Source organism: Brienomyrus brachyistius, chromosome 10 (genome assembly GCF_023856365.1).
Source record: "Brienomyrus brachyistius isolate T26 chromosome 10, BBRACH_0.4, whole genome shotgun sequence".
In the NCBI taxonomy this organism is placed as follows: domain Eukaryota; kingdom Metazoa; phylum Chordata; class Actinopteri; order Osteoglossiformes; family Mormyridae; genus Brienomyrus; species Brienomyrus brachyistius.
The window spans coordinates 15432751-15456796 of NC_064542.1; the positions used below are offsets into that span (position 1 = coordinate 15432751).

Consider the following 24046-nt stretch of genomic DNA (forward strand, 5'->3'; position numbering starts at 1 on the left):
TATTTATCTACAAGACAATAATAGGAAAACTATTTTTAAAGTTATTTCAGTCAACATTATTCCAATATTAAATATTAAAACGAGAAGGTTATTTGTTTAATTTGAGACCATAGACGTATTAACCATTTAACACGCGGACCTGTAACTGCATTGTGTTATATGACAAAAAGGCAATTCCCAGGGTTGGAGGCTACAGAAAGTCCGCTCATTGTACCCGAAATGTCAAACGGAACAACGCCGGAGAGAAATGGTAACCCAAAGGTTATTGTTATTTTCTGCTTTATTTAAATTGCTTCCTTATAATGCATAACAGGAAGAATGCGGAAAGACCTGAATTATGCGCACACATAACAAGGAAATACCTTAATTACACACGCTCGAGTGAACGCGATCGCACACATGTTTGTATCATATGTTTCTGGGGACCGTTCTCTCATTTATATGGGAAAAACCCAAATCCCAACAATGACGAACCTTATCTCTACTCAGACCTAACATTTACCATAAGTAACAAGAACTAATACATGACTTTTGACATTTTTGATTGCAGTTACATTTTTATACAATTGGAGGTGCAGCTACACAGTTAAATATTTTATTACGAATTACACATCAACATGTTAACATAGACTGCGTATAATTTATCATTGTTATTAGAATGTCATGTAATTCCAAATGAAAGGATGCAATATTTGCAGTTTCATCTATATAAAAACTAATTTAACTGTCATTTTGTGTACTATGGTGGATCTTCTCATAGGGAAAGTTGAGTGTCCCCCCCCCCCCCCCCAAAAAAAAAGAGTACTCTCTATAATGCTGTAGTCGTAAGGGTATCTCCAACTGTGTCCCTGTTTGGCTGGCTGATGTTGCTGGACACCTCATATTCCTTCGTCTGCCCTCCCAGTGTTTTGTGAGGACCCCTGGCTGTCCCTGTTTCAGGATTAGCGTGTATTTTGTTAATCAATGAAGTTCCCCTTGGTGTGTGAAAGCGTGCATCCCATTGTGACAGCAGTGCCCAACCAAACAAACATCCCAAACTGTTTTTCTACATCGGAAGTCAAACTGATCTCTCACCTGTCACCAAAGCTTCAGATGAGGTCACCATGTTTCTGAGTCAATCATGTTTAGCAGAAAATACCAACCCTCTGGCTACCTGGAAAGGAAAATAAACCAGCGTTCCTGGGCTCGCGCCGCCCGCCTGCTCGCACCATGGCCCCAGATTTCCTGCGTGATTGTTACTGACGTCCAGCAGCACCATCGTCCAGGAGGACCATTACCCAGCAGCGCCATCGACCAGGAGGACCATTACCCAGCAGCGGCATCGACCAGGAGGACCATTACCCAGCAGCGCCATCATCCAGGAGGACCTTTACCCAGCAGCGCCATCATCCAGGAGGACCATTTCCCAGCAGCGCCATCATCCAGGAGGACCATTACCCAGCAGCGCCATCATCCAGGAGGACCATGTCCCAGCAGCGGCATCGACCAGGAGGACCATTTCCCAGCAGCGCAATCATCCAGGAGGACCATTTCCCAGCAGCGCCATCATCCAGGAGGACCATTACCCAGCAGCGCCATCGTCCAGGAGGACCATTTCCCAGCAGCGCCATCGACCAGGAGGACCATTTCCCAGCAGCGCCATCGACCAGGAGGACCATTACCCAGCAGCGCCATCGACCAGGAGGACCATTTCCCAGCAGCGCCATCGACCAGGAGGACCATTTCCCAGCAGCGCCATCGTCCAGGAGGACCATTACCCAGCAGCGCCATCGACCAGGAGGACCATTTCCCAGCAGCGCCATCGTCCAGGAGGACCATTTCCCAGCAGTGCCATCGACCAGGAGGACCATTACCCAGAAGCGCCATCGACCAGGAGGACCATTTCCCAGCAGCGCCATCGACCAGGAGGACCATTACCCAGCAGCGCCATCGACCAGGAGGACCATTTCCCAGCAGCGCCATCGACCAGGAGGACCATTACCCAGCAGCGCCATCGACCAGGAGGACCATTTCCCAGCAGCGCCATCGACCAGGAGGACCATTACCCAGCAGCGCCATCGACCAGGAGGACCATTACCCAGCAGCGCCATCGACCAGGAGGACCATTTCCCAGCAGCGCCATCGACCAGGAGGACCATTACCCAGCAGCGGCATCGACCAGGAGGACCATTACCCAGCAGCGCCATCGTCCAGGAGGACCATTTCCCAGCAGCGCCATCGACCAGGAGGACCATTACCCAGCAGCGCCATCGACCAGGAGGACCATTTCCCAGCAGCGCCATCGACCAGGAGGACCATTACCCAGAAGCGCCATCGACCAGGAGGACCATTTCCCAGCAGCGCCATCGACCAGGAGGACCATTTCCCAGCAGCGCCATCGACCAGGAGCACCATTACCCAGAAGCGCCATCGACCAGGAGGACCATTTCCCAGCAGCGCCATCGACCAGGAGGACCATTTCCCAGCAGCGCCATCATCCAGGAGGACCTTTACCCAGCAGCGCCATCATCCAGGAGGACCTTTACCCAGCAGCGCCATCATCCAGGAGGACCTTTACCCAGCAGCGCCATCATCCAGGAGGACCATGTCCCAGCAGCGGCATCATCCAGGAGGACCATGTCCCAGCAGCGGCATCATCCAGGAGGACCATGTCCCAGCAGCGGCATCATCCAGGAGGACCATTTCCCAGCAGCGCCATCATCCAGGAGGACCATGTCCCAGCAGCGCCATCATCCAGGAGGACCATTACCCAGCAGCGGCATCGTCCAGGAGGACCATTTCCCAGCAGCGCCATCATCCAGGAGGACCATTACCCAGCAGCGCCATCGTCCAGAAGGACCATTTCCCAGCAGCGCCATCGTCCAGAAGGACCATTTCCCAACAGCACCATCGACCAGGAGGACCATTACCCAGCAGCGCCATCGACCAGGAGGACCATTTCCCAGCAGCGCCATCGACCAGGAGGACCATTACCCAGCAGCGGCATCGACCAGGAGGACCATTTCCCAGCAGCACCATCGACCAGGAGGACCATTTCCCAGCAGCGCCATCGACCAGGAGGACCATTACCCAGCAGCGGCATCGACCAGGAGGACCATTTCCCAGCAGCGCCATCGACCAGGAGGACCATTTCCCAGCAGCGCCATCGACCAGGAGGACCATTACCCAGCAGCGGCATCGACCAGGAGGACCATTTCCCAGCAGCGCCATCGACCAGGAGGACCATGATTCTGGATAGCCTCCCCATGGGTTACAGGAGCAAGGATGATGGGAAGATAGCTGGTGGTTGCTGGTGTTGATCTTGCAAACAGTGATACTCATCAAAAACCTTCCATGGCATGAGCTGAGGATTCAGTAATCGGTGGGAACAATGTGGGTCCATCCAATTAGTAAAAAGACTGGATCTCAAAAACCAGACTAGTGTTTTATCCAGTGAGTCAATATTTATATCTGTGCTTAAATAGAAGTAAATGGTGGTCTAGGAGGTTAGCATGCTATACAAATATAAAGTTAATTCACTGGTTCATTAGATGCAAATTATTCACTCTTCAGTAGCCACCGGCTGTTTCTAAACAAACAAAAACTAAATTTCCATCACTGATATCAGTCAAATGACCTCATTAATAAACGCAATAATGTCCTTCTTTTGCTCTTTAGGGAGTACTGAAATGCTTCAACATGAAATTTGCAGTTAGTTTTAATTTCCAGATTTCTCATCCATGGGTAGACTTACCAGAAATGGAGAAAGAGATGAACTGGACAGCAACAGGAAAGCCCCAGACATCCAGAACGTATCAGAGGCCTGTTGCTGCATACCAACCAGTCGGAGCGGACAGAGGCCGCTTCAGTGGGAAAGGTCAGGTCCAGGGCATGACACACAAACACCAGCAGACTCTGGAGTCACGGGGTCGGAGCACAAGTCCGTTTCCCCTTTTGTCCTGAAAGAGGGGCAGGGGACACATGACACATCCCTGGTCCCGGCTGGGGTGCTTTGGCGCTGATACGCCGCAGACTGCTAGCGGGGCAGGGCCACTCAGGAGCACAGGCTGGGTCGCCGCTGAAAACACCAAAGAACGGGGCAAATACAAGCCATTCACTAAAATTAGCTAGTATGACAAAACTGTGGATCTAATTTACTGCACATACCAATCATGACAATCCTGTTGTTGTTTATTACAAGGTTGGTGTTAAGAAGAACTGCACAGAGCTGCATTTCTATACAGAAATCTGATATATGAAAATATATAATTAGCCACTGTCATTTTCCATTGCATACAGTGAAAAACAAATGATTCACCTCTGAGGAGGGACAGGGAGAGGGCACAGCATTTCCTCACTGGGAAAGGACTTTGAGACCAGAAAGTCAGGGTTTGCGTTTGTCACTGATGACGAGACAGATGGCACCACGTCACATTCAGGCACCAGTGTTCATCTTCCAGTTGCTTCCAGACACAAATTACGGGGGCTATGGGGGAGTTGTAACCCCCAAAAAATCAAAACCAGGTAATACAACTCCCCCAATAATCTTCTGTCCCTTTTAAAGGGAGGAGACGAGGTTGAGGTTCAAACCAACGTTCAAACAAAAGTTACGTGCTTGTGCAGACATGAAGCAACATGGCACCAGACAGGCCACCATGTGGCTCACACACTGATGCTCAGCTCTGGAGCTTTCACTGCCACACGTGGAACTGACCAGAACTGTCAGCAGGAGGTGCGGGGAGCTTCATAATAGAGAGCAGAACCTTCACTGCCACACGTGGAACTGACCAGAACCGTCAGCAGGAGGTGCGGGGAGCTTCATAACAGAGAGCAGAGCCTTCACCGCCACACGTGGAACTGACCAGAACCGTCAGCAGGAGGTGCGGGGAGCTTCATAACAGAGAGCAGAACCTTCACTGCCACACGTGGAACTGACCAGAACCGTCAGCAGGAGGTGCGGGGAGCTTCATAATAGAGAGCAGAGCCTTCACCGCCACACGTGGAACTGACCAGAACCGTCAGCAGGAGGTGCGGGGAGCTTCATAATAGAGAGCAGAGCCTTCACCGCCACACGTGGAACTGACCAGAACCGTCAGCAGGAGGTGCGGGGAGCTTCATAACAGAGAGCAGAGCCTTCACCGCCACACGTGGAACTGACCAGAACCGTCAGCAGGAGGTGCGGGGAGCTTCATAACAGAGAGCAGAGCCTTCACCGCCACACGTGGAACTGACCAGAACCGTCAGCAGGAGGTGCGGGGAGCTTCATAACAGAGAGCAGAGCCTTCACCGCCACACGTGGAACTGACCAGAACCGTCAGCAGGAGTTGCGGGGAGCTTCATAATAGAGAGCTCAATTATCCATCTGAGATAAGGAGCAAGAAACACAAACTTTAATTGTAGCTAATTTTCTGAGCAAGTCATTAACAGTGACTGTGAATATACATGTGAGACGTATCCAGCTCCATTTCCCTCTGGCTGGTTTCAGTCGTAGCACAGAGGATTTTACACCCCATTCTCCCACTAGTGGCCGTGGCCTGTATCTGCGCTTGTGCTGCCCGGTACACGGCAGCTGCTCTCTGCCATCTCTCCTCACTATACAGTCTTGTGCAGCACAATCGCTCTCCCTTGCCTGCTGCTTCATCCTCCCAGACCTTCTTCCCGTGAAGCCGACAGAATTTCCTGATTTTTTTATTCCTCTTGGATTCAGTTGTAGCTGGGCTCAGTCCTGTCGCCATGGTTCAGCAGAAAGTTCCTCTGGAATATTCACCTGGAATGTGGGCTGACAGACTACAGCCAGACACAGGGAGACTGATCGGAAATCCTACATTCTCTGCAACTGTCTGTACATGCTTCAGCCAGAGTCTGCAATTTAAAATATGCGAGAAAACAAGAACTGCTATCAGGCAAAACTGACAAATGAGTATTTTTGTGACTGGATTTAAGCTGCAAATAAAAGTGGTCTCACTTGATATGTTTTGGTCCACGATCTTAAGAATATCACCACAAAACATTCTCCTTCCCTAAGAAGCATTTGTTTTATTCTTCAGAACTTCATATTTGTTTATTTTTGTGTATAAAAAGAAAACAAAGCAAACAAACAAACAAAAATAAAAAGGCAGACAGTCCAAGGGAGCAAATTCCTTCCGGATCTTTCTACAGTTGCTATGCCATCCCTGCCCCCACTGCCCCCACCCTGCTGAAGGTCTCCCCTCTCATCTGGGCGGGACCTTTCGAACGCTGCTGTGCAGTTTCCCTCAGACAGCCATAGGAAGTATAAGACATTAGAGAAAGGTGTACAAAACCAAAGCAAATTCCAAAACGGTTATACAAATAGTAGTAATAATAATAACAATAATAATAATTACAATAGTAATAAAGGACAGCATTAGCTGGGAGTGTCGCCCGTCCTGCCATAGGTGCCTCCCTGTGTCCAGCACATATCTAGCTCTCCCCAGGTGGGGGTGTCTGTGGGGGGGGCTGGCTGACGATCACCTGCACCACATAGTCTCTGGGGATCTTCAGCTCCTCCAGTTTCATTTTGTCTGTCAGCGGGCGCCCCGAAAAGAACCAGCGCTGGCTGCCGGGCGCGATGCCCTCCTCCACCTGCAGGCGGTTCTTCATGTGCTGCACCGTGTCGGTGCTGCGAACCAGCAGCCACAGATCTTTGCCTGTGGAGAGGCGCAGGCGCAGCCAGCACTCCTGGCCTGTGCTAGGAGGCGGATCCTGCACGTCCGCCATCTCGAGCTCGCTCTTCTCCTCGATCATGTTGATGGGAGGTACCAGGCAGTACACGGGAAGCTGGTAGCGGTTTCCCAGCTCGTCGTAGCTCTCGCTCAGAGCACCTGGGGAGGCGGGGGGAGGGGGGTCAGAGGTTAGAGCCCAGCATGGCATCATGGTAAAAAAACTAGAGCGAGGAAATCGCTGATTTGGCAACAAGTTTGTGCTGAATTATAAAAGGTAACGAGAAAAAAAAGTCAGAAGAAGCAGGCGCATCTGAAAAGCATCAGAGAAAGTCAGAGACGCCCAATCAGCAATGAAGGAGAGAGGACTAGGAGGTGTGAGGACCAAGAGTCAAACCTGAGGGAACTGAAGAAGGAAGGCGAGGGAGCTTGGGGAGGAGAGAGAGACAGAGAGAGGCAGAGAGAGGAATAGGAGGTGTGAGGACCAAGAATCGGAGCTGAAGAAGGAAGGCGAGAGAGCTTGGACGTGAGATGCAGAAGTGAGAGGACACTGCTTTCTCTCGGGGTAATTTTACACTCTCTGTCAAACTAGAAAACATACATTAAAAGTAAATTTTCCCTTTTACTAATGAGGTTGCGGTTTCACTTAATGACACACCCTGACCTTTAGACCCAAGGCCTAAACTTTCTACCTTTGACGAAACAGGCAGACTAGAAACCTAGCAGTCAGCATTATAGGGACTGCAATACCTTGTGTCTACATGGTCCCTTCACCAGCGGCTGCGCGATGTGCATGTTCTTCTTGTGTTTGCGTAGCATTCCTAATGCAGTCCATGCACACGCTATTCAGGTGCACCAGGGAGCAACTGTCTAAGTGTCCCCTGCCTTGTGTCCTGTGATGGACTGGCATCCTCTCCAGGGTGTCCCCTGCCTCGTGTCCTGTGACGGACTGGCATCCCGTCCATGGTGTCCCCTGCCTCGTGTCCTGTGATGGACTGGCATCCTCTCCAGGGTGTCCCCTGCCTCGTGTCCTGTGCTCAAGGTTTACACTAACCATGTATGTGACAAGAAGTATGTTTGTAAGATGGAAGGATGGGTGGATGAAAAACCCGAATGTTGAGGACTCGCAGAGCAAGGGGGGAGAGCAAAGCTATCTGCCGTAATTTTGGCAGCACAGGTGGAGGATGACGCTTCGAACCAACAGCTACCTGTGGATCCTGCAAAAAGCCCAGGATGTCTATTTATACTCAGATATTAAAGGCCCCTATAATTATTTGATTTCTGCCTGATTTTGGGACCCTATGGAGCTTTTGGACATCAGCAGCAATGTGTGGCCTGTATGCAGACAAAGCGCAATTCAGCAGGCTGGACACACAACACAATCACAGACATTCGACTCATTTCACTTTTTCTTCTGAATTTCTGAAGCGCCTGTGGGGCAGACCCTGCATTTCACATCCTACCAAATGTCACACTGAAGCGATGGCTACCCTGGGAGAAAAACAGTGACTTCTAACATGTGCCACCCTGCATCACGAGAGCACCTCCCGCGGCGCCTCTCAGGCCAAATATCAACGTAGAGATTCCAAACAGCCAGTCTCGGTAAGACCATGCTCACGCAGTACCATTGGAGGTTCCCTCTTCGTATTCGCTGACGTCATGGTAGCAGGTCGCCCCGGGCCGCCAAGGCTCCGAGACACAGACGCCAGGGAAAGCTCAGCTCGGTGGCTGCAGGGCGGGGGTGGACAGAAAGGCCACAGAAGAGGGAAGCGAAAACCGCAGCACAAGAGAGGAGTATCGCATCAGAAGGGCTGACACCCATGAGAGGCAACTGTCATCTGCCCTCCTTCCCGAAACTACACTACAAAGTGAAAGTGAAGGCGAAATCAGTCATGTGATGTTAATTAAACATGCTTCCAAAACAAATTTTCTGAGGCAAAGGGGAGGGGTTAAGGAAGTGTCTGTCTCGACCTCGGTGTAGGGGAGGGGATGAGGCAGTCTCTGTCCTGACTGCATCATAGAAGTGGGGGAGCGAGGCAGTCTGCATTCTGACCGCAGCATAGAATGGGGGGGGGGGGGGCTGGTGGTGGTAAGGCTATCCGCGTCCTAAATGCAGCCTGGGGGAGGCAGTCTGCATCCTGACCACAGCCTAGGAGGGGGGTGAGGCAGTCTGTGTCCTAAAAGCATCCTAGAGGAAGGGGTGGGGCAGTCTGTGTCCTGAACAAAGCCTTTCAGGGGTGGGCGAGGTAGTATGCATCAGCTGACACTGCTGAGATGGAATGCTTAAGTACAAAGTCAGAGCCAAAAAGTCCATTGGCATTTAGAGGCCACTCTGCCTTTTGGCCATCACACAAACTGGAAATAAGAAAATAATTGAGTTTTAAAAATGAATGACTTGGCACATACTAAATATGACTTGCTGGGTGATGCACATACTTCATCATTCACCTGCCTCCTGTTTCCCCTGGTTACAACCCCCCCCCCAGGCCCATAGGGGGTGTGCCAAGCCAGAAAACCCCAGCATCCAGCTGTTCCATTTCCCTCTGCTTATCATACTACCATCTTTTGGCCTGCTCACAGGCCCAATTGCTACGTTTCCACTTAAACCCAAAACCAGAAGCAGTGTTATTTTTCAGTAGCAGGGAAAACAGTTCCACAACAGTTAAAACTCCTTCTAAAGGTAATTTATTTATGTTATATCATAAATTACCAGATAAATATGCCTGGATTAATCCATCCAATAAAATGAAATTAAATAAGCTAGTAATACCCACGCAACTTGCCAGGCGCAGAAAATCCCTGTCCGTTTAAATCCAGCAGTGCGTGTATAAAAGCCGCCACCAGGGGTCACAGCTCTGAAACTGAAGCCACATCGAGAAAGCTGGGACCCCCACAAGCTCTGGGTTTATAACAAACACCAGGAACAAATGTGGAGAGAAGGCAGTAGATGCTGCCAGCAAAGAGGTCAGACTCTGTAAGCTTCAGAAATGAGCCAAAGAACTGATCTGAGATTCAGCAGCAAAGCAGTACCCAGAAAGAACAGAATCCAGAAGGAACAGGAGGCCCCGGGTCGGCTCGCGTTAAACCCCAGCGGCCTCCCAGCTGCCTCTCAGTGGCCCGGAAGTCCCTGTGGCCCCGGGTCGGCTCGCGCTAAACCCCAGCGGCCCGGGAGTCCCTGTGGCCCCGGGTTGGCTCGCGCTAAACCCCAGCGGCCTCTCAGCGGCCCGGAAGTCCCTGTGGCCCCAGGTCGGCTCGCGCTAAACCCCAGCGGCCTCTCAGCGGCCCAGAAGTCCCTGTGGCCCCGGGTGGGCTCGCGCTAAACCGCAGCGGCCTCTCAGCGGGCCGGGAGTCCCTGTGGCCCCGGATCAGCTCACGCTAAACATCAGCGGCCTCTCAGCGGGCCGGGAGTCCCTGTGGCCCCAGGTCAGCTCGCGCTAAACCCCAGCGGCCTCTCAGCGGGCCGGGAGTCCCTGTGGCCCCAGGTCAGCTCACGCTAAACCCCAGCGGCCTCTCAGCAGCCCGGGAGTCCCTGTGGCTCTGCAGAGCATCTAACACTGGCAAGTGGCGACCAGAGTCCTGACTGCGGCTCAGTTGGCTGACTGGCAGGTGAGCTCACCGATGGGATGCAGGCGCTGGGAATACCTGCGGCTTCATGCCCCACCCCTCGGGTTCCACCAGCCTGGGGAATCCCCTAGCTGCCACCCACACGCTCGCCCTGTGCACGGTGGGAGCCATGGCGCTAATGAGGCTCTCTGCAGGACGGCCTTCTCCGTAGCCAAATTCCACTCTGCGGGCTGATGGGCAGAATGCTGCCGCTGACAGACGATTCAGAACCCCAGGGTGCCGCCCACACGAGTAACGAGCCCCTCTCCCTCCGTGGCATGTGCAGCAGCATCACTGTTACCAGGCAGGCTGCCATTTAGGTGGCTAAATAAATCAGCAGCGAGGTTTTTAGAGATGGGTGGGTTTGGAGGCGAGTGTATGAACAGCCGGCTCCGTTAAGTCCGCCACGTGAACAGCACTGTCGTTAGACAGCGATGCAGAGGGCTTTCCCTGCCCCCCCCAGTAATCAATACCTGCCAGGCAGTCAGAGAAGCAGATGACCCCCGTTAAAACCCTCACCATCGATCAGGGACATGAACTGGCCTCCTTGATGTCAGACGTGAGACAGTGTTTCGGCGATGGCGGTAGCTGACAGAGTAGAGGAGGGGCTGGAGAGTGGGCTGCCTTTGGACCTAATGCCCTCAGACAGAGGCATGTTGGGGGGGAGGCGATCCTGAGCAGAGGGCCCATCCCAACTCTGTCTGCCCCCCGTGTTCTCGAGAAGGGGAATCTCTCCAACTTCTACTCGGCTTCCGGGGGATTGTTAGTGAAACCACTTCTGGTGGAATTTTCCCATCGCTCCCAGGGATATTCCCGGATTACAGCGATACGAGCGGGGAGTGCCTGGAGGTCCCAGGCCACTTGCAGGTTCACCTGGCTGACACAGTGCCCTGCGACTGACACGCTAGCCGTCCCACAGCTGACACAGTGCCCTGCGACTGACACGCTAGCCGTCCCACAGCTGACACAGTGCCCTGCGACTGACACGCTAGCCGTCCCACAGCTGACACAGTGCCCTGCGACTGACACGCTAGCCGTCCCACAGCTGACACAGTGCCCTGCGACTGACACGCTAGCCGTCCCACAGCTAGATGCTGAAGGTGCTGATTGGGCCAGCTTTCCTGGAACAGTACCTGGTCGCCGTCTTTAAAATCCCTTTATTATGGTGAGTAAAACAAGTTTTGTTTCAAACAAGCAGCACAGCTCCCAGTGCCCCGAGCAACCCCCACCCCCCCTTGTTAAGTTTTATGAGTGGTTAACACCCTTAAATTGAAACTTAAGTCGCCCCCATTCCATCAACCCAGGCTGTGCAAAGGGTTGAGAAACAGAAGCACCACAGCAACAAGGAGAAATTCTCGCTTTCACCCGCCTATGGCAGACGCCCAATCACATCTCAGAGAATCCTGAGAGCCAATCAGGTAAAAGGTTTGGCCTCTTCCTGCAATATCCAGGCAACAGAGAGGTGAAGCTGTTTGGCCAGCATCCCATCTCCACTCCTCTTTAAAGGGCGTCTAAGAAAGCTTCTCCCCCAGGTATCGTCATCACTGTCACAGAAGTATGGGTGACTTGGTCCGCTGCCCAGTGGGAATGACTTAAGCACAGCAGCTAGAGTGGGGCGGGGCCGGGCAGAGCAGAACGGGGGAGACAGGCCCGGAAACAGAATTTGGGCAGATGGCATCGGCAGGATATTAAGCTGCGTGCGACATCAAACATCACACATTCCCAGGCAGATGAGAATTACATCCAGCTTCATGAGACCTTGTTACAGAGTTGGGGTCTGTCCTGTAAGTCTGCAATAGCTGGTGCTGAGCTCTCGAACCCAGAGCTCAAATTTCATAGGACCTTTAAGAGAGGAGAGGTGGATGCACTCCTCCCAGCATGGGAAGCTGCGGCTCCTCAGCACTGACACTGACAGCCATCAAACGCCACACCGCCTCAGGCTGGCGCAGACAGATGGTGCAAGATGACCTCGTCTTGCATTCCCAAGGTTGGCACATCTCTCATCTCATATGTAAAGGAGGTTGGGCCTGGGGCAGATTCCCTCACACCAGGGTTAGGCATCTGACAGGTGCGAGGTATAAGAGATTCTTCTGGGACCTTGAGGCCACTGTGGGCATGGCGGGGGAGCAGTGAACTCTGGGTTAGGGTTATGGTTGACCAGGAAATGTCTTTCTGCTGCTGACGGCTGGGTCTGAATTCAGGGGCTGCATCCTTTGAAGGACGTGGCCTGCATAACCTTTGTTAACTGTGTACTTTGAAGGTCCACGCAATGAATTTGCTGGGCTGCAAAGGATACAGTGGGTGGATCATTCACAACTCTGCCAAAGAAGGACATATTTTTAGACCGTATTTGAAGGAGCCTTCGAAATGAGACACCCTTGTCGCATTGCTGTGACACATTTGGTCTTCAAATGCAGCCTTAGAAGGATGGAGCCCCTGGATTCAAACACAGTTGATGTGTGCATTGCCCAAAAAAGGAGTGTGGTCCTGCTCCAGAGCCCAGCTTGTCGATCAGGACGAAGAGCAGAACCTCCAGCACAGTGGCAGTATTCTCAAACTCCTTCACAGTGGCAGTATTCTCGAATCTCCATCATGGTGGCGGTATTCTCAAAGCTCCAGCACAGTGGCAGTATTCTCAAAGCTTCATCACGGTGGCGGTATTCTCAAAGCTCCTTCACAGTGGCAGTATTCTCGAATCTCCATCATGGTGGCGGTATTCTCAAAGCTCCTTCACAGTGGCAGTATTCTCGAATCTCCATCATGGTGGCGGTATTCTCAAAGCTCCTTCACAGTGGCGGTATTCTCGAATCTCCTTCACAGTGGCGGTATTCTCGATTCTCCTTCACAGTGGCGGTATTCTCGAATCTCCTTCACAGTGGCGGTATTCTCGATTCTCCTTCACAGTGGCGGTATTCTCGATTCTCCTTCACAGTGGCGGTATTCTCGATTCTCCTTCACAGTGGCGGTATTCTCGAAGGGAACACAAAAAGGAAACAAACACGACTTCTGCAGTGCACCTTTCTCTCCCAGCGGAGGGTGCTACTTGATTCACAACATGAACCATATCTTGGCACAGCGGACGAAGGGGTGGGGGGTAGGTGGTTCTGGTGGGTTTTTTCTCTAGGTCTGACTGACCCATAGGCTGGCGAGCACCCCATTAAATTTGCGCTGTCACAGGCTACCGCCCTGCTCACTCACCCAAAGCAGCCCCCACATCTCATCATCCACACATCTCTGATTTCTCATAACTTGCCAAGTTGTTGTTCAACAGCCTGAATCCGTTCCCCCCCCCTCGCCCGTGATGTGTCTAGACAAGCCTGTTGTGTCATGGAATTTGCGTTAATCTTCCAGTCTCACTTTGGTAAATTTTCTTCAGCAATTTGCCCCCCCCAGGTTGCCAGGAGTTTAACCGAACATCACTAGTGCCCTCATTCCTAGCTTTGTCCTGCCAGACTTGTGTCACTTGCGTGGACTGCCCTCCACCCCCCAAACCCCACCCCCACCCCCAGGCACATCGCCTAAACTGGATGTGTAAGGCATTCAGTGTGACTCGTTGGCTGGTTAGAGTGAGGTACATGGGAGGGCCAGTGGAGGCTGACGGCAGGTTAACCAATCAACTCTGGGGGGACAGAAAGGCAGGCCAGAGGAAGCTGGTGGCAGATTAAACCATCAGCTCCGGGTGGAGGGGAACAGAACAGAAGCCAGAGGCAACTGGTGGTGGGTTAAACCATCAGCTCTGGTGGTAGGGAGCTCCACTGTACCGTGAGGCAACGTTATGCTGGCTCCGTCGATAATGGCCTGGGCCAACTCGTGGTCATTGCCCTCAAAGGCATGGGCAGCAGCCCGCAGAGCGTCCCAGATCTCCTTGCGGCCCTCAAATGCTGGTGCTGTATCCCAAAACTCATCACGCTTGCTGCGCAGCTGCCCGTCTGTCATGGGGTAGTCACTCTTCCATCGGGGCTTCTCCCTCCTCAGGGGCTGGTTACGTCCCAGAGCGACTGTGGGACAGAGAGAGAGAGAGACATGTGAGCATCGCACAAGCCATGCTGATAAGCCACTGAGGTGTGCGGAAGCAGGTGTTATCGGCTCTCGACCCAGAGAGCAAAGAGTCAGATGTGGCCGGTGTCCAGCGAGTCCATTAAAGGGGTAACTTTAGGCAGCGAGCCACAGTATAGCCCCAAAACACAGCTTCCCTGTGGAGGGAAGAGGCTTCCAGGAAGCCCAGTATAGAAAGTTTCAGCTGTTATCCCGATCGTCAGGATGTGAGCAGAGGGCCCTTTACATTACCAAGAGTCCTTTGTGGTTCATTTAAAGGCCTGTTATAGTCTACGTCAATCCTACGTTAACAATAACGGTGCTCGTTCTTCCTGGGTGACAGAAAAGTCTAGGAGAACTTTCATTGACTCATTTTCCCACCTGACCGAGTCACATCTGTCTAGAGTTTGTTGCCTCATGTGCTCTCTGGGTAGACAGGAAGTGCACACACACTGAAAGACACAGACAGACATGTACACACTGACACGGGCAGAGACACAGACACACACACACACACACACACACACACACACACACACACACACACACAGAGTGTCAGAACAGAGGGGCACAAGCACAGTAGCACCATCTGCTCGCACCTTGTGAGGACCTCAGCACCCGTTGTGATGTTACCCCTATTTGAGGCTGTGTGAGATGATCGATCCCCCCACTGGAATAGAGCCCCGCCCAGCACTAGGGGGACCAGCAGTGACCGCTCCCCACGCACAGCCCTGACACACAGGAGGACACAAGTTCATATGGGAAACATCTGTCCAGCATTACGCAGGACCTTTTGTCTGAGATGGGTTCTGTAACTCTAGAAGGCCTCCATGACAGCCAAGCGTCCACAGGTATATCAGCAGCCCCCCCCCCCAGCCTTATGCGCCCCCCCACATACACGCACTTAAGCCGTTGACGACGTCAGGAGCTGCTCTGGATCATAACCTCTTTCTTCAGCACAAAGTTATCATTCCGCAGCCAGTCACCCTGGCTTCCAGCCTGCCTACCCACCAAGATGGCTGCTTTCCTCAAGCGCCACACAGCATGCAGCATATTTCCTGCAGAAACAGGGGCATTTATAGAGAATGCCACATTAGAATTTTACTAAATGCTAAATTCTTACAGTGATTTACTACATTTGCATTTTCTGCTCATTTTACACCTCATGTACAATTTCAGATTTGACTCGAGCTGTTATGGGTCAAAGGTCATGGGCGGATGTGCAGGCTACCTATGCTAGCTGACACCTGTGGCTGACACCGTCCTTCCTCAAAGCTACGTTGGGCATTCTATGGTTGTACACCCAGTGAGGAAGATCGTGCAAAGCATCAAAGACGTCACATGAGCTCACAGACACACACACAGACACAAATGGACACAGAGATACAGATGCACAGACACAAATAACGACATGCACAGAAACGCACAAACACACTCTCACACGCACAAATTCAAACACGCACACATGCAGCCTTCACCATGTCAGCATCCTTCCTGCACTAAGTGCTCCAAGGAAACAATGGGATTGACCAGCAAATGCAGCATCACCCAGAGACAAGCTAATGCATGCGAATAGCTATTGACAGCATGTGTTTATCAGAAGCTTAACGCAGACATGCTGCACTGGAACCCACAGACATGAAGGGATCCCTTAGAGAACCTAATTTTTAAACTTACTACCCATAAAATGCTTGTCGCTGCGTATTGAAGCCAGTCCCTTATCCCCAATAAGCCGAGCCACATCGTATAGCCAATCCACATTTCAGAGAGCGTCGCGCCTGTCTTCCTTGATGAGTATTGTGCATTCTTGCCTACAGAACTGCTTCAAATACTGCAGATTCCAAGACTGCCTTGCTAAACAGCCCAAGTCAAGTTATCCCAAAGCATCTCAGCTGGGCAGATTTCTGGAATTTCACTTCAGATCAGAACGTTGTGCTCTTAATCTGTTCCTTGGTAGACATGCTGGAATGCATAGGATGTGTGGGACATTGTCTCACTTGGAGAATAGGCACTGCTCTAACTTCATCTCATGGATAAAGAACCAGACAGTATTGGTAGGTTTCTGAATCAGAGGCTCCATTGATGAAGGCATATTGTCTTGGAATGCAGGCAGAAGCTCGGCCGTACGGTACCTCATGTCGTGCTATAATGGTTTTGGTCAAAAACATCAGTTTGTTCAACTTTAGTCCTATTAGCCAAGAGTTCTTTCAAATATCTATAGGATCACCCAGGTGGTCTGCAAAATTATCTTCCAAGAGAAAAGTGTTTCTTGCCATCTAACACCCTGAACACTTCTGCTATGAAGCATACTTCATATCGTGCAGCGTTGACATGCAGCAGAAAACCCATGCGATCGATCCTTTAACGAGATCCACCTCACAGTGCTCTGAAGGATCTCTAAATACTGCCCGATCACTCTGATCCTCTTCACCACATGTCTGAGCATTTATGGATGAGTTATCTTCATTTAAACCCTTTCAAATTAGGAATAAATATTAAAGATCTCCTAGAACTGTATTTTCAGAACAAAGAACTTTCACATGGTACTGTACATCCACAGGGACACAGACACACACACACACACATACAGGTGAAGATGATCTGTAAAGTCAGCTGATTAATGGGGGGCCCTGAATGTACAGATGGTAGGAGACGCTGAAAAACGTTGTACCAGTCAGGCTGTAATTAAACTGTCATGCAGGGCGCTGGGCGCTGGGCTCACACCTTCGATGCCTAGAGACGCATTTCTTTCTGAGTGAGTTTTCTCTGTCCTTCTGGTTGCTGCCCCTGGGAAAAAGCGGAGCCTCCAACGTCCGATGCCGATGGCATTCAGCCCTCTCCCTAAGACAACATCCCCCCAACATGGAAGGCCATGTCCAAGTGAAACTCTGTTCTCTCTGGGATGTTTATCTGTACATCGCGAAGAAGGACAGATACATGAAATATACAGCCAACGTTTCAGAATTAATCAGCGTCCATTCATTCGTTTGTGACACAAGCACTAAAATAGCCAAGGGATGGAGCCAAGCTGCTTGGTATAAACATGCATAATTAGATTTAACTACCCATTACTTACAAATGTTTTGTAGGCAAATTTTCACTTATTCCACTATGAAGAATTAGTGTCCACCAACTTCCAGCTTTACTCTCGCAAACGTTTTTTTGATAGTGAGCCGAATTGAAGGTTAAAAGTTTAACTTCAGAGTAAACAGAAGTAGGTAGACTAAGCTGGTAACAGAAAGACAGTGAGGTAAGCCTTACATTAATAAACATATATCACAGGTTTCCTGTGTGTTGCTACCACTGGACATGATAGAACATGCAGCACCACACAAGGACAAAATATTAGCTACGGATTTGATGAAATTGCTACACAAGCCTGAATTTTGGAATAGACTTTTTTTAAGGCATATACAGGCTTGAAATTTGTATTTTAACAAAAAAAAGTCCAAAATCCCCGGGGAACGCAGTCACACGACACACAGAAACTCCGCTAGCGTGTCTGTCCTCAGCACACGCATGAAAGGGAGGCGCTCTGATGTAACGCTGATGTAAGAGGAGAGAAGACCCGCCCAAGCCCTCACATCCCTGCGTCACGCGTGGAGCTTCTCCATGTGCCGCCAAGGGTTAATTACCATGTGACGGAAGAACAAAGCTCACCACGTTTTTTTTTTTTTTCCCCTTTGCAAGATCCAAATGCGTGGATTTAATTTTCACAGGAATCCCAAATGAGGACCATCTGGGTGGCGATCTTAAAGGAGCAGCTCCTTGAAGGATACTTGGACTTCCCTTGTGAACAAAGGTACCACACACAGCCATACCAATGAGCCGTACCAGAGAACACAAAAGGGACAGAGAAAGCCACAAGGAATCACATGTGATCTGCCTGTCAACAAGCCTCGACTGTCACCTAATATGAATGCGTGGCAGTGCAGAGGGGGTGACCAGAGGCAGACATGGGCTCCGAACTCAGAGCCTGGTGTACTAAGATCCACCCTTCCACTGCAGAGGGTCCTGCCCACAATAGCAGCACAACACTATGCCATGCGGGTCATGGACAGTGATAAGTTACTATGCTGCTGTGGATCCTGGGGTAACAGGTCCATACGGGCCGTATCCTTACGAGCTCGCTCTCTCAACCCCCGCCCTGCAGGTGACAAGCTTATGGGGGAGGGGGTTTGGGCCAGCCAGCTGCACGTTACGCTGGGTTAGCCTGACACCCAAGCCTGGCTGATTCAGGCCCGGCAGGACAGGGCGGTCCGGTCCGGTCCCCTCCTGGCCTCACCACACATACGTACTCACATAAAACATTTAGCACGACCGTAACTCACACTCTGCTCTGCTGAAGTGGCGGGTTGGTGTTTTCTTTTTGGGTTTGTGGCCCATTTGTGGTTGCCGGCATGATTAACTGATGTGCCTCTCCCAGAGAAGATGGCATGCGTGAAAGGTCGTGACCTCTGACCTCTGAGTGCAGCCTGAAGCTAACACACACACACGACCAATGATCTCCTGGCACAGCCCTGGGTTCAGCCTCGCCGAGGGGACCGGGGCAGGGGAGCAGCTAACGTTACACACCGCGGATGCTGTGACCGTGAAATGAAAACACTGTCACGCTGCCTGGACATCCCTCCGACGTCGAATCTCAGAATACCAGCTGCTTACATCTGCGTCCAAAACTCACGCAAACTTAAGGCGAAGTCGGAAAGCTTCTGGGCCTCCCCGTACACAAGAGGAACAAATAACTGGCAGAATGAGGACCAGTATTATATTACAGGTAAACTGCCAGTGAACAGCTGGCGTTGCCATGACGTCAGCGCGGTACATACAGCCCCAGCCACGCTCACCGCCGAAAAAGGTGCCCGAGTCCTGGAGACTCACCAGTGAGAGACCCAGAGAATGGCACACACACATGTGCACACAGACACACGCACAAACACGCACACACACAGCGAGGGCCGGCAAATTCATTCTTAAAATTACAACAACTACACTGAAGAGAACAAAACCAGAAAAGGTTAAGTTGACGGTGTGCAAGGTGCTCAAATTCGACCCCTGCCAAGTTACTCAATGAATCTGGTATCCGCTCCGAGTGACGTCAAACCCGCTGAGGCCAGGAAGCAGATTCGGCCTGGAGCTGATCCTCTTGCTCCTGGATCTTTGGAGCCAGACCTCTGCAGCTGCACTGGGATTCGGGGTGACGAGATGGAGATGGACCAGGAAGATCAGGCCGACCGCAGGAGGTATCAATGCCGGTTAACTGACACGTGTCTGACATGCCAGCATGTGGATGGTCCCAGGACTCCAGGGCATATAAAATATGCACTAGGCAGTGATGTAACCATCATTTCAAATCACCATGTCAGGAAAAAGAATAACATTAATTAATCAGCAAACGAGGTAAACAAGGAGACAGTCAATACCTTAAGGCGAGAACCCAAACAACACAACTGTTTTGTCTCTCAAGTGAACCGTTCGACAGCCTCATTTCCCGTTTCCTGAAACAGCACCGGTAAAAGCATCCATATTGTGAAAGATAAAGAGTAACGTGTAATGACTGGTACAAAAAGACCCGATAAACTACTCAACAGGAATATCCACTCTGGCATGGCTGATTCCGCAAACGTCCTGTGCATAGGCTACCTTAACACAACATTCCTGCTGTACCCAGCAACGCAGGGTCAGCAACACGACTAAGCTTCAGCCTGCAGAGTTACTACTCGGCAGGTAACTTGATAGATATGAGCTTCACAAGTCTGGGAACATGAAGGCAGAAAGGTGGACCTCCTGGATGTCAGCCGTGAGGGACACGTGCTTGGCCGGCCCCGCCCCGCCCTAGCCTCGCCCTCAATACCCCGCCTTTTCGGTTAAGGGCAAACAGACAGGGGCACGACGCGCCCCTCAGCCTAGCTGGCTGCACCGTTGTGTTCACTCCTTGACTGGTATCCGTAAAACACGACGGCAACCCCCCAACACGCATACAGAAAGTGTGTGCCTATGCAGGGCCTGTCAACAGTCTTGCAGGTGGTGCAGCTGGGGACTCCGTCGTCGTCCCCCCAACTGCTCCCCCAAACCTAAAACTACCACGGAACCAAAGAAGCCCTCACAGCAAAACAGCAAAGTTATCACGGCTGACAGCACAGATACCTCAAGCTTCGCAAGACAAGTACGTCCGTATTAACGCCTATCTGAAAAAAACACAAACATATATATACATACAGCCACACAAAGTAAAGACAGGAAGGCAAACCCGGGGCACTAAGTGAAGCGTCTCTTGTCATGGAAGTTAATAAGCGTTGTCTTTATCTCCTTCTGCTTTGACAGCGGCTCTCTCTGCCTCTTTGTATGTTTCATTGTTTATTTCTACTTAAATACGTCTCGCCATCCCCCCAGGAGCGATGAAACAAAGTCACAGAAAAATGAAAACCTACAAAGACACGTTGTGCAATACTTCACAGATTACTCTATACTGACACACGCCGGGTGCAGTTAGTCGCATCGGGACCAGAACTGTGACCCACATTAAATATTTATGAAATATTTAAACAGCTAACTTGTTTAGAAAAAAATAAGAAAGCCAGCAACAGTAAGGACACACACACACACACACACACACACACACACACACACACACACACACACACACACACACACACACAAGGAATTATAATACAGACAAAAGGCGTGCAATCACCAGCGCGTCGATTTAACGCGCAGCACGTAGTTTGTTGGGTTAAATTGACTTAATTACTTAAACAAAACAAAGCGAAAATTTGAAAGCCCAATGCAAGCAGGCTGAGGGTTATACAGACAATAACCGGAGCTCCGTCTACAAGTCATGACGAGAAGGGCAGCGGCACAGGACAGAGACGAGGGACCGCGAGGCGGAAGAAGAAAGAGCCGAAAAAACATCTCAAACTAGGCATGACTGGCTGCTTACCTCCGGTTCCGTCCGAGTTCTCGTTCAGGCTGCCCGAGGAGTCGCGGTGACTGCCCACACAGCCGCCCATGGGTGCCCCGCCGCGGACCCTCGGCCCGGCTCGTTGCGCTCCCCCCCTCCGCTCCGCTCCGCTCGGATCGGCTCCCTTCCTCTCGGAGCAGAGGCGAGCATCGCCTGGGAAGGGGCGGGCTGTGCACACATCATCACAAGGTGACCGGCTTTCATGATCACGGGGTGGTGGGGGAGAGCTGGAAGGAAAGGAAGAGAGCTGGAAGGAAAGGAAGAAAGATGCGAGTGAAGGAGAGAAGAAAGAGAGAGAGAGAAGAGGCGTGCAGCTGCAGGATCTGCCGGCGCATGTCAAAGCGTCCGGGGGAAGCTTTAGAGACCTTTCGGATACTTTATGAAGGGAACAGACCGCTGGGTTACCGGTTACCGGTGGTCGTGTAGCTGGTAGTCGATGTCTCATTTTCCACTTTCATTTGCAACATCGCACTTGATTGCACAGTTGAGTTAGTTGCCAGTCATAACAACGACGGCGGAATCATTAACATCATCCTGAATAACACAATTACTCGTATGTGCACACTCATTGCAATACATACTATAAGTGAAATGTATCGGCTGAATTAAATAATAAACGATTATCTTACTTTTCGGTAACGAGTTTCTCTATTAGTCAAATCGCATCGCCGAGTCAGTTTACCCTGCCTAGAGGTCTGCCTTTAAGATGCCTTTGCCTGCGCTTTTAGTAGTATATCTTACCGCTTTGACAACCGGGGTTTGAGGCCTGGGGGTCCGTCTGTTGGTCGGTTATTGTTTCTGGTCCCCAAGAAGCGCCCATGCGGGGGGAGGCATTATTCCGTCATTACAAATCCATTCACATATGCGCGTAAGGTGAAATTGTTCTGGAAGTTGCTGACTGGAGCTTTTGGGGGAGGTGAAGGCTGGCAATCTACTCATGTCAGATCTACGCTGGTAGTATTTTAGGTTTTCAATGTACCGGCTTTTATAACCCCATTGTATAACTAACATTCCCATGAATCTAACGGATAATTAAGTTAAGTATAAATCAAAGTAGACAAAGCAGGAAAGTGCGCTGCTAGAGAGGCAGCTTACGGACTCCATTTCCTTGATCCGTTTTATTCTCCCCAAAATAACTGCAAATAACTTCATGACACAACATTGTGTTCAAAACGCTGGAATATTCGTTGGTGTTGTTTCACAATTTTTAAAATCTCTAGATTATACAATTTTTGTAACTGAAAGGCAGATTTAATGCAGTTACTATATGTTCAGCCAGGGGCAGACTTACTGCTCTAGGGTTCCTAAGCCGACATGGGTAGGGGACCCCTAAGTGGGATAATGAAGATATTTTTGGAGCAGAGAGAGAAACTAGAGGAACTGATAACCAATAAAACATAAAAGTATTCTAATCAAGGCGCAGGGGCAAAACTTACTGATCAGGGTTGGGGCAGGAATGCTGTCGGTAAAATTTACTGATGGGGGGGAGGGGGGATTACGCTAGGTCAAGTTATAGAAGTTTAAGTTCCCTCTTTTGCTAAGGTTAGTCTTTTTACATATGTTCATTTTTTTGTGTTCTCTCCACATCTCTTCACCTCCCACTCTAATGAGACGGTATCAGACAAGGGAGATGTAATGTTACTCTTGAGTCTTTGTGTCAGTTCGGTCTGCAGTGAACAACTGGCAGACTCCAGTGATAAAAGAACGCTGGGTAGAGCCTGGTCTCAAAGTACGCTACTCCATTACAGCAGAGAAGAGCATTGTCTGTCCTGAAAACTGTCAGAATGATTGCAGATTTAGGGCAGCATGATGGTGCAGTGGTTAGCACTAATACCTCACACCACTGGGATCTGGGTTTGAGTCTCATGGCCTGGCTCTGTGTGTGGAACTGGCATTTTCTCCCTTTGGGAACCCCCACAGTTCAAAAACATGCTAAGGTGAATTGTACTTACCAAAGTGTGTGTGTGTGTGTGTGTGTATGTGTGTGTATGTGTGTGCGTGCGCGCTGCACTCTTCTATAGTTTGGTGCCCTGTCCTGAGTTTTTCCCTGCCTTGTGCCTCTAGCTTCTATGACAGGCTCCAGACACCTGTGACCCTGAATAGGACAAGCTGTTATATAAGATGGATGGACAGTTTTTACTGCCATTCCAGCCTCAATAATAACCAGTTAGACTTTTCTGCCAGAGGACATTTCTAATTTTATTCTCCTTAATAATATATGTTGATATTGTAGCGCTCTGTTTCTCTCAACTTCTGAACAGATTTTTTTAAATAATTAATACACTTAGGATCAGACTTCTATAGAATTGTCTCCAGGATAAGTGCAGATTTCTTGTATGTAACTATCTCAGGGATTTATTTTGATTGCCACTCGTCACTGGCTCATAGAATAATGTATGTAGGCCTTTATATGTCACAGGCTCAGGGAATAGTGTATGTAGGCCTGCATGGAAAACAGGTTCAGGGAATAATGCATATGTCATAGGCTCAGGGAATAATGCATGTAGGCCTGTATATGTCACAGGCTCAGGGAATAATGCATGTAGGCCTGTATATGTCATAGGCTCAGGGAATAATGCATGTAGGCCTGTATATGTCATAGGCTCAGGGAATAATGCATGTAGGCCTGTATATGTCACAGGATCAGGGAATAATGCATGTAGGCCTGTATATGTCATAGGCTCAGGGAATAATGCATGTAGGCCTGTATATGTCATAGGCTCAGGGAATAATGCATGTAGGCCTGTATATGTCATAGGCTCAGGGAATAATGTATGTAGGCCTGTATATG

General features: G+C 50.4%; 1 protein-coding gene and 1 long non-coding RNA gene across 2 annotated transcripts; one reads left to right on the forward strand and one right to left on the reverse strand.

The window, feature by feature from the left end:
• Positions 1-4591: 4591 nt before the first annotated feature.
• LOC125750924 (uncharacterized) lies at positions 4592-5285 on the forward strand. The gene is made up of 3 exons (XR_007400450.1): positions 4592-4711; positions 4786-4933; positions 5082-5285. It is a non-coding gene; the product is annotated as an uncharacterized LOC125750924 (long non-coding RNA).
• Positions 5286-5989: 704 nt separating this feature from the next.
• LOC125750923 (ubiquitin domain-containing protein 2-like) lies at positions 5990-22154 on the reverse strand. Its single transcript, XM_049029294.1, has 4 exons — positions 21997-22154; positions 21235-21502; positions 14024-14260; positions 5990-6821 (listed from the first exon to the last, which is right to left on the reverse strand). The coding sequence occupies exons 2-4, from the start codon at positions 21302-21304 to the stop codon at positions 6421-6423; spliced, it is 708 nt and encodes a 235-aa protein (XP_048885251.1). The 5' UTR covers positions 21305-21502; positions 21997-22154; the 3' UTR covers positions 5990-6420.
• Between the last annotated feature and the right edge of the window lie 1892 nt (positions 22155-24046).